At 39.3% G+C, this 11,212-nt stretch overlaps 1 protein-coding gene across 1 annotated transcript; it reads right to left on the bottom strand.

Moving 5' to 3' along the window:
• Positions 1–2,916: 2,916 nt before the first annotated feature.
• On the bottom strand, positions 2,917–3,966 carry LOC139737742 (octopamine receptor beta-1R-like). Its single transcript, XM_071648422.1, has one exon. It carries the CDS (start codon positions 3,964–3,966, stop codon positions 2,917–2,919), a length of 1,050 nt encoding a protein of 349 aa, XP_071504523.1.
• Between the last annotated feature and the right edge of the window lie 7,246 nt (positions 3,967–11,212).

Here is an 11,212-nt window from a genome sequence, read left to right as displayed (position 1 = left end):
TTTAATGAGACATGGGAAAATCACTTCTATCTTCAAAATATATCTTGATGATATACTTAAACATTCATAAAAAAAAAAAATATCTCACACAATAACAGGGATCACAATGAAAAATTCAGTACTTCCTCACCATTTTGGACAAAGCGATGTGTAATGGAATAACGATCCGATATCTTTTTTTTTTTTATTAGAATCTAAACGCTACGAGGTAAAAATCATATGATGTTGTTTCGTATCATATTACTTCTGATCTAGGCATACTGCCTACATAAGAGGAAATACCCTGTTTCGGAGAAGTGTCGTAAGTTGTTGAATCTTCCGGAGAGAGAAATTTCTCTCAAAATAGATAGGTGCATGGGTTCAGTGAATGCAGAAATATTCAACTCACCAATGCAGTGAAATTTTACAGAAAATCGGATGTCCATTCAGGAGTTTTTTAAATGTTTAAGAGTTTTTAATTAACACCGTACATGCCAAAATGGACTGATAAAAAGGCTTCATTCTTTTTTTAACAGATATAAAGAAAATATAAAGAAAATTACGCAAAAGCATGGGCGGATCAAGGTATTCCGTACAGGGGGGGGGGGCGCGCCCCATTTTCTTTTTATTTCTTTCATTTTAACAAAAATCAAAGAGGGGGCTCGTGCCCGGTGCGCCCCCCTCCCCCCCCCCCCCCCCCCCGATCCGCCACTGCCAATTTTGTCACATTTCTATCATAATGAAAGGGCTCACTATGACTCACCTTCTTCAAAACACAGAGTGAATGATATTACCCTTTTCGTAATATGTAAGTAACAAGTCCACGGGATGCGTACTTTTCGTAACAAATTGAATTTTCTAGAATTCCCTGCATATTTGTTTGCATCGTTACCAATATAGTGACGCCACGGACTGCAGTAGCCTTCTCATTCAGCAATGACCACATAAATGATAATTAAATTTAACCATTTAACCATTTATCTCAAACGTCACTGAAGCGTTCTTCTACTATTTCTTCATTCACTGAATTACGTAATGTTTGATGTAACTTCTCCTTTAAAGGCACGTCATGCCAACGCTGTTGAAATACGTTGACGATCACAGCGTAACATCTTGAATGTACGGTAAGATTTAGTCCAAATATATATATATATATATATATATATATATATATATATATGTATATATATATATACATATATATATATATATATATATATATATATATATATATACATATATTTAATTAGAACATGAACACATTGCATAAGTAGGCCTACGTTGTACGTATTAAGCGTTGAATCGGTAAAAGAACAATGAATAATTAAAATTGAATCTGCGTGGCAACCTCTGCGCTTGTACCGATTTCGTAAGTGTGTCCCTCCATTACATAAGGAACATGTCCTTTCCGCTTTCAAAGATAGTTTTCCTCGTTCATCCTTTACATTGATAAACATGAATATTGTTACTTCAAAAAGAGATGTATACAAGTGCATAATAGATCTTATAGCCACTCAACTATGACAAAACACAATCAACTGATGACAGAAATGAAGTTTTTATCCTCAGCTTTACATACCGGATTATGCAAGAAACATAATGTATACGCGCACTAATGCACGCCCCTATTATAAAGTGCAATCATCATGTATCATCCGTCAGCCACACCAAAATCAGTTCGGCCTTCATGAATTGTGCGGGTGCTACAGGTGATTGATACAGCTTTTCCAATCTATATTTCCGTCACCTCTTCATTTAATTTCATCAATTTTCGATTCAATTTCTTTCGGAGAAGCTAACTGCCTTCAATTCCTAGATTAAATCGTTATTCATTTCCTGGTTTGTTAGTTTGTTTGTTTGTTTGGTTGGTCGGTTGGTTGGTTGGTTGGGATTTTTTTTTTGTCAAAAAAAAAAGAAGAAGAATAGAATAGAATAACAGTAATAAGCATTAAAAACCGTTACCCGTCACTCCGGTGTGTCGTTTGTCTTTGCCACTTGGCGAGTTAGGAAAGCGGGATCAAAGTCGTCAAATGTTGTAATAATGTGCCTTTTATCTGGAAGGGCAAATGAAATTTCAATCCTTTCTATGTGCCTGTTAGGTGGATAAGTATGGGTAAATGAGTGAGTGCTGTGAGGGAAACATGTGTGTTATGTATAACATGGACATTTAAACAAAAACATTTCGATTAAGGCAATAATGACAGCACCGCATCGTATATCGACCTGGGAGATGATTTCGCGTGAAACTTTGACAAACAACAAGATAAATGCTTATCCCAAATCTTACTGGCTCATGCTCGGCTACTGTGACCAAAGAATTTGAATTACAGCCACTGACCAACAATTTGACCAAAACGAGTGACAAAGCACGAAAACAATTCACAAGGTTTCAAATGAATCTGCAAAAAGACCTTTAACTAAACAGTCGCACAAACACTCTTTTCTTTTCAAATTGATTGGAATGATGACGAAAATGGGCGGGAAAAATCTATGAATAAACGCTTTGTACATCGTGGTGGAAATTTGCTGACCGAGCTGCTAAATGTTATTGAAATGAGGGAAACCACATAGGGCCTAGGTACAACAATTATGAAAAATATGGCATCACTATTATGATATCCAAAATTACAATACTATATACACCATACACCGATCACAAAATGGTTCCCTTTATAAAATTACTCTGTGCAGAAAATCTCATTTGTTTAAACAATCTAGTCACTTAGGGATTCTTTACTCTTTTTTTTTTTTCACTTTCGACGTTCATTTTCAATGAATTCGTTTCGCAGTTTGCTATGATAGGTAAATCAGGAAACTCTTGAATCCGTGTCCATTGAAGGGGGAAAATCTTGAGTGGATAGTGTTTCAATGGACACAACGCCAATACATGTCCTGTCGAGGTAGCATAGTCAATTGGAAACATGTTGTATATGTAATTTACTTTTGGCTGTCGATGGAATAGAGTGTGGTCTCCGCGATGGAATCGTCACTCTGGGAGGGGAACACCACCCTCTTCGCAGCGGCCCTGAAGCGCCGATTGAACGTGGCAAAAATCAAAGCGTTCATCCAGCTGTTACAGAGCAGGAGCGCACTGGTGACATAGCGCGCCATGGGCGTGGCGATATTGGCAGACGAACTGAACTGGGATGCAGCCACAATGTTCCAAGGGAGAATGGCCACGAAGAAGGACGTGGTCGCGACGATGAGTGGCCGAAGACCCTTCAGGGCCCTGCGTCGACTCATCTTTGGTTCTCCTTCCTCCGTCTTCTGCTCAGACCCGGACGGGACACTCGAGGCAGCGGCCACCCGATTGGACTGTCCGAACACGACCAACATGACTTTGGTGTTGAAGAAGATAGTCAGGGAGAGAGTGATCGAGAGAATGAGCAAGCTGGTGACAAGACTGGGACGGAAGGCTAGCCTCTCCGAGGAGAAGTCCGAGAGGCAGAGGTTGCTTCTGGCCACGGTTCTCCCTCGCAGCGTGCTCAGTCCGCCGTTGCAAATTGCCACGCTGCAGACGACTACCAACATGAACTTGGCGCGCCTGAGCGTCACCATGGTCGGATAATGGAGAGGATACATGATGGCAACGAAGCGATCGAAGCAGGCGCAGGTGATGAGCAGAGCCGAGAGGTTTGTGAGTCCGGTGCAAGCAGCACCTCGGACGGCGCACAGTGAAGAAGAGAACGACCTTCGCGTCCCAAAGATCATAGCGAAAGCCGAGAGGGTACAGCAGAAGATCCCCGTGAGAAGGTCCGTGACTGCCAGGGCACGGAACACGAACTGTTGCATCTCCTCGAAGCAGTCCTGCACCTTGTACAGCACGAAGAGGATCAGCGTGTTGCTGATGACGATGAGGCATGCAAAAAGACAGAAAAAGGTAATCTGGACGATAGTCTGAGCGGAGAAGGTCTGGCTGCTTGGGATGGTAGCACCCGTCGGTGTCTGATTAGCGTACATTGTATCGTATCCAGTGGTTACCTCCATGGCGGTCATGAAACTGACACTGTTAACCTCTTGCCTAGATGTGAACGTAGCATGAAAATGTCTATCACAGACCACCACGACTCTGCTTATGATCTAATCGGCAACTCGTAATCATCGCAGTGTCCAAACTTGTTGGCGGAATATATGATTTCTGGTGAAGCCACACAACGTCATTCATAATGCACCAATCTTACTGTCCATCTCAGCAGAAAAACAAAACAAACATGACACCAGAGAATGCTGGACGCCACGTAACGTGTAGATTTCAAACACGAACCGAAAGAGACGATTTTTTTTTTCTGTCATATTTCACTTCTCGAGATGCATATTGCACGAAAGGAGTGCAAAGTAATTTTGAAATCCAGTCCACTCGATCAGCCTTTAAACGTTCCGCTCAAGGCAAGGTAAATCGGGCCAACACTGATGAAAGATGATTGCACCACACCGCATCAGTGTTCGCTGGTGAAATGAAGTCCCATCGCATCCGAATTAACTTTAACAACGCAGCCTGTGGAGGACATGTTGGTGCGATGAAGTCACCCCTCGCGATACTGGTGAAATGTGACAGGGGCTTGATTGACGTAGGTGTACAGCGATTGATGCGATGTTACCATAAACGTCAACGGCTTCAGCACATACTGGGCATGCGTACATATACTTAATTGATGCATACACGATCACTCTTTCGGCTCCTTTCTCACTAAGAAACGATAATTATTCGGGAAGTCGGCTTAGAATTATGTTTCGATTGAATTTACATTTCGCTGGGAACGTGCATGCGATACTCAATATCCGCGATTTTGCTAATAACCCGATAGCATTCCAATTATTTTTGGATTAACTTTCGAAGGCCGTGAAATTTTATTATCCCCGATTTTGATTCACATCATGTCATGCAATCGTAAACTATATCGGTAGTGGGTAACCTGTGTTACAATCTACCTTACCTTCTCCTTCGTCTGGGTTGTTCCTCCCCTCTTCATATCCCCTGTTGATATCTCATATTTATCTCTCTCTCCATCTTCTCTCATCTTTCTCTATCTATCTATCTATCTATCTATCTATCTATCTATCTTTCTATCTATCCATCTATCTATCTATCTATCTATCTATCTCTGGATCTGTCTCTATCTCTTTTCATTGAATCAAACATTTTCCACTTCGATTTTGTAAATAAGTAAGGCCTAAGTGAAATGTTTTGGTCGATAAGTGATATTTTTTACAATACATCAGAATTCGACGGAATCATCACCCAACTGACATGTTAAATGTTTGGAAAAAATAAGTGATAAGAAAGTCATTGGAATTCGGTAAGAAGCATTCGTTTTCGAGCGAAGCTCCTCATTCTGTTTTCCTTTTGGTCCAAATTCATTATTGAGACTTTTTTTCAGATTCTTGTGAAAGATAATCATTTTCGACATCATATCACTTGAATAAGTGACCGATACATTTTATTTTCGGGGGCATAAATATCTCATTTTAATTTCGCATCAGTCGAGTTTGTTGCATGATAAGATCGTCAAAAAAGTTTCAACTTTGTTTTCAAAAATACAAGTTTGTGTTTCTAGCAATCATTTGTGTGTGTGTGTGTGCAAAAATTGCCAAAATGTAACCCTTTGTTATCAAATAGACACTTTGTATTTCAGATGTTATAGCCTACCTATTACCTTTTGTTCGATAAAAATAAAGTATAATTGAATATAAATTTGTTACTTCTTCGTATCCTTTCGGTTGTAGTTCCGCAAATATTTTAGATCAACATTGTTTTCTTCTTCTTCCGAGATCCATGATAATAATGTTTCATTAACTGCAAATCATATCAATTTCCACAATCCTACTCTCTAAAAAAAAATCGAGTGAAAATATTCACTCTAAAAAGAGTGAATACAAAAAAGAGTGAATTTCGAGTGAAATTTGAGTGAATTTTGAGTGAAAATGATCCCTGACGTCACTCCAAAATCTTCGAGTGATCCCTGACGTCACTCCAAAATGAGTGAAAATGAGCATTTTCACTCAAAATTCACTCCAATTTCACTCGAAATTCACTCTTTTTTGTATTCACTCTTTTTAGAGTGAAAATTTTCACTCGATTTTGTTTTAGAGAGTATGCTAACTTGATGATCATGAAATCAGATTAAATGTTGTAAATCTCCTTTATTATCTACTTGTACACTTTGTAATCATAACATGTAGAGTGGGTACATGACGATGCGCTGTAACGTTTGCATCTCACTGTATATCTTTTACCCTGTCTGTATCTCTTCATCAGTCATTTTCTATACAGCGGAAGGGAGATCCAGCGCTCAACAACAACCCTGCTGTCTTAATATTGTGTTATCAGAGCTTATGTGCAAATCAACATACTAGTAGGTAGTATGTATATGTCTTGAAATGTACTTATTTGTGTGTATATATATATATATATATATATATATATATATATGCAGACATTATATCCATATGCAGGTCTATCATCTAATCTGCCTTGAAATATATGGGCTTCCGTTGTACCACCAGAGCCGCTTACCCTTTCCTAATCCTCGCGTTATTCACAAGACGACCTTGTATACACTCTCGGTGCAAAGGGCGCTTCTTTGAATCGCAGAAAGAGCAAGATACCAAATCGAGGCAATGATGTTCCAGACTTCCAGTAGGAGCAGCTGATCTAATTATTTGTAGACGCCAGAGGAAGATAAATAGGGAAAGACAGAAATAGAAACATATAGAGTGAGGGATGGGCGATGGGGAGTAAATGCATCGAGAAAGACTGTAAAAAAAATACAAGTCTTAGGAAGTCCAACATGGTTAAACAAAAATTAAAAAAGACTTAGACTCGCATGCAAAGGAAAACAGCGACGCAGACATGCATGGCTGTAAAGCGAAGAAAACAATTAAACACCAGAGGGAGAGGAAGTTGCTATGGAGAAGCTTACTATTTGTTCGATGACTTTTATCTATCTGTCTCTGTCTGCCGTTTCCTGGCAGCCCTCAATTGCAAAACATGGCAGTATAGCCTATAACACTTATGAATTAAGAGCTGCTTGACATACTGTTAGTAGCAATGACAAGTTATGAGGTTTGCTTTTTGACTCTGGTGAAATCGGTCGTGGTCTTTCCATTTCAAAATCGTTGAAAACCACTGAGGTAATGTATATCCCCCCTAAAAAAAATAATTAAAGATCTGTGAAATGATTTCAGATCAATTTTTTTTATCATTCTGTAGATACATTTGAATTCTGATCAATGTCATTCTCATACTCCAAAAAAAGAGAGATAAATTTAAGACACTTTTACCTTGAGTTTGAGATGAAATCATAAGTGAAAATCTCTCTTGACTTGAAAATGAAAAACAAATTCAAAGATATATAAATAAATTAACTCCACATATTTTTAAACGGTTGATGGAGTATTTTCATACGTTTCATGACTTCAGACAATGTACCCTCACTATTTGATATCCAGCAATTATGATTATGCTTACATACGTGTTCGAAAATGAGTACGGATGTGTTTTGTGTTTGACTTTCTTTTTCTTGGTTGTTTATTCAAGCTGTAATAGTTTTATTGTTTATATCGTGATTTTGAGCTGTAATTTTTCTTTGTCTCTTTTGAGTATAGGAATTGGTTATCAATCTTATATATATATATATATATATATATATATATATATATATATGTGTGTGTGTGTGTGTGTGTGTGTGTGTGCGTAACCTCTTTCTTGCAGCTTATCAAACAACAAGGGTTAAACATTGAAAGAGATAACATTATAAAGTTTTATATTATATTATTGCCCAGGACAAGACGTGTAAATGAGCATGCAAGACATATTAAAATTACAAATTGAAAAGACATAACATTAAGCCTAATTGAAAGTTTCATCTGATGTAAAGGTGTTTTGGGATTTTCACGTAAGACAGCAATGAATGAATGAATGAATGAATGAATGAATGAATGAATGATGATATTGGCATTAATGAAAAGCAAAACTTCAGAAATGTAACACGGTATTATATCAAAGTCTGATCATGACAATTGTCAAATTGTTTATAAATTTAGTAAGCCAACAACTTAATCTTAATATACTTGAACTGGGGTGGATTTATAAGAAAGTAAAAAAAAAATTATAACTAGTAAAATTCTTTATCATTTACATAATTATGAAAATAGCTTGCCACTTAAGAGATGTATGCATACATCAAGCAAGAGATGATTGAAGCAGAGGGTGGAGATGTGCCGTGGCAGATTTTTGTCAGTTGTCTGTCTCTGTACCAATGTAGTTATATGATCGTAACCTGATCTATATTTTCTTAACAATTATGTCGGAAAAGGAATCAGTGGGACTCGATCATCTCATCTACAACATTCCGGGCAGAGACATTCGTCTGCTACCTGCAGACTATCACTGCGTTGCTGGGATTGACACCATGAACTTGGAACAGATATCCAGGCCCCGAAATTTCGATATTCTTATATTATGCTAAATAGTCCAACGCGGACAAGCACATATTGAATGAACGCAAAGCAGAAGGCTGAAAATGTGTTATATGTCAGATTTTTATCAGTTGTCACCTCTGTATAAATGTATTTGTTCAAATCGCAGTTACTGATATACATTATCGGGAATATATATATTATGTTCCCGACGATGTATACGTATAATAATAATAATAATAATAATAATAATAATAATAATAACAATAATAATAATAATATATATATATATATATATATATATATATATATATATATATATAGGCGTGGGTGAGTTATGTAGTCAATTGTGTAAGTGAATATGCGTGTGTGGGTGTGTGTGTGGGGTGCAAAGTCATGGAATCCCTAAGGATCTGCAGAGATGTTCTCACGTTCAACTGGGTTCAATCTTTGCCGAGTAGAAACAATAATGAAATCGTAACTGATTTTGAGGGACACCTTTCTTAATTGGACAGGGTGGTCAATAATACTCAGAGCAATTTCATCAGGCGAGTTTCATTACCTTGAAAGAAAACCCCCGAGAGCCAATTTCTCGACAAATGAGTGTTACAAAATGAGTGTTAAGGAATCCTCATTTCTTTTCCTTCAATTTTCTGACGTTTTCTAACTCAACATCATTCTCAAAAGTTTCATGGCCAATTCACATGGAATTTTCCATGATTTTGTCCCATGTCTACGTCTAACTGTAAAACTTTCTGGTTATATTATAACTTTTATTCTTCTTTTTTTTTTTCTTCTTCTTCTTCTTCTTTTCCTTTTCTTAACCTTATGGCCTAAAAGCGCCATGAGCATCTTTTTAATGGATTGCTGCGCTAAAGAAGTATACACTATCATCATTATTATATATTTATTATACATATCAATAGTCCCAGTCCTCAGGCCCCTTCCTATACAAGATACCCTACTTCAGCTGTATTCTTCTTGGGTTGGTTAATTAAATGGGAGGGCTCCAAGGAGGGCCAAGCCTTGTGCACTCGAACAGGACAGGAAGTGGTCCGCAGTCTGCTCTGGAGCACCCCACATGCAGGGCAAGCTGCTGACGGACGGACGAAGCCCCATGGGTGCATTTTGGCGCCATATTAAAAGCGGCCGACTCCAATGCGCTGGTTGTTAAGGGTTACCCACTCTCTGCGGGGACTTCCGGATCTCTTCTGGCGGAATGTTTGTACTATTGTGAGCTGCACAGGCTTTGTCTCTTTTCAGTCATGTTTCCAGCGCTCCATTTGATCAGGGAGGTGGAAGAGAGATCTCTCTTCCATCTCCCTGATTTGACTGAAGTCGGATGAGTTGGGGAGAGATGCTGCTTGGTGACTGAAAGGCCAACAAGAGCCAAGGCGTTGGTGGCCGAAGTTTTTGGGCTGTTGCTATGTTGGCATGCAGAAGGTGAGATGTGTCTTGTTGGGACTTCTGAACCACTTCGGTTATGTTATGTGATGTTCTATACGAAGTGCTGGTGGATCCATTCCCGGAAGGACAGCCCTGCAGGACAGGAAGATACTTCAGCGGGGTTGGGAGCAGGCATCCACTGACTATTCTCATAGTGCCTTTGAGGGTAACATCCAGTTTTCTAACATGAGTGCTCCTGCTCCATGCTGGAGCAACACATTCTGTATGCGGCACTCTAAACAAGGGCGAACTACAGAAGAATAAACGCACACCCCATCATTCAGTTCAGTTCAGTTCCAGTTCAGAAAGCAATCAATGAAAACGGAGTCATAAACATTCGGGGTCGTATACATATGAAATAATAATTTAACATTCATGTGAACTCAGAGGAATTTCTCTTCTTCGTATTGCGGCGTCGTATTTACAAAGCCCTACTACCGATGCTGAGCAGGGCAATCCACTGCATGTTCAAATCGACGAATACATGACATGTGAACCCAGACAACGAAGCATTGTTTTATTGTTCCACATGGTCCCTGCAATGTCATTACGTAATCATTGCCAGGTTTACCTATTTTCTTCTCGCCCAGATCAAGCCTGACATACTGGTCCGAGTTCACGAAGGTGGTACAATCTTGTATTTTTGTTTGGGGCGCCAAGTCTCGCATGGCATATTTCGTTACGAAATCAGTCATTTCGTCGACGAGATCAATTCGTTGACGAAATGACTGATTTCGTAACGAAATAGGCAATGCGACACCTGGCGTCCCAAACAAAACTACGGTTTTGTCTATGGTTTGAACCATGGACAAATATTGTACCACCCTTCGTAAATTCGGGCCACGAGTATGACGTGATAATCCGTTGATGTAAGCTATGTGCATGATTCGAATCTAGGACCTTCCCTTGCGGTGGGGTCACACTGTCCCGAAATTGACACAAGATGCATGGCCACTGCGAATATGGAATTTTCAATTTCGTGAGAAGTTAACCCCGAACTTGGTGCAAAGCCAATCAACAGGAGAAGCAAGTGTGATGACCCTGCGGAAGGTCACTCTATGGCACCCAAATCATACGCGAAGGCTACACGAAGATGTGAATCTGAATAGAGAAGTTTGCCCTAAGGACACAGAAAGAAAACGCGAAAGCTACACGAAGATTTTGCCTCCGCTCACGAGTTGCTTGAGAAACTCCACCGGGGGTCGACTGGCCCGCTGTTCATGCGATCAGAGTCGAATTTGAACATTTCCTCTATAGTGTGTACCATCTTAGCTCAACTTCGGAACAGTGCGATGGCTGCATGATTCAGTGATGGCATCTCAAGCCATATCAGTCGGTTGTTGATTGGCTTTTAAACTAAGTTCGGAGC

The sequence above is a fragment of the Diadema antillarum genome, unplaced genomic scaffold (genome assembly GCF_040938485.1).
Source record: "Diadema antillarum isolate AM-2024a unplaced genomic scaffold, OU_Dant_1.0 scf00000029, whole genome shotgun sequence".
In the NCBI taxonomy this organism is placed as follows: domain Eukaryota; kingdom Metazoa; phylum Echinodermata; class Echinoidea; order Diadematoida; family Diadematidae; genus Diadema; species Diadema antillarum.
Note: the sequence above shows the minus strand (reverse complement) of the source record. Positions and strands in the feature narration are given on the sequence as shown.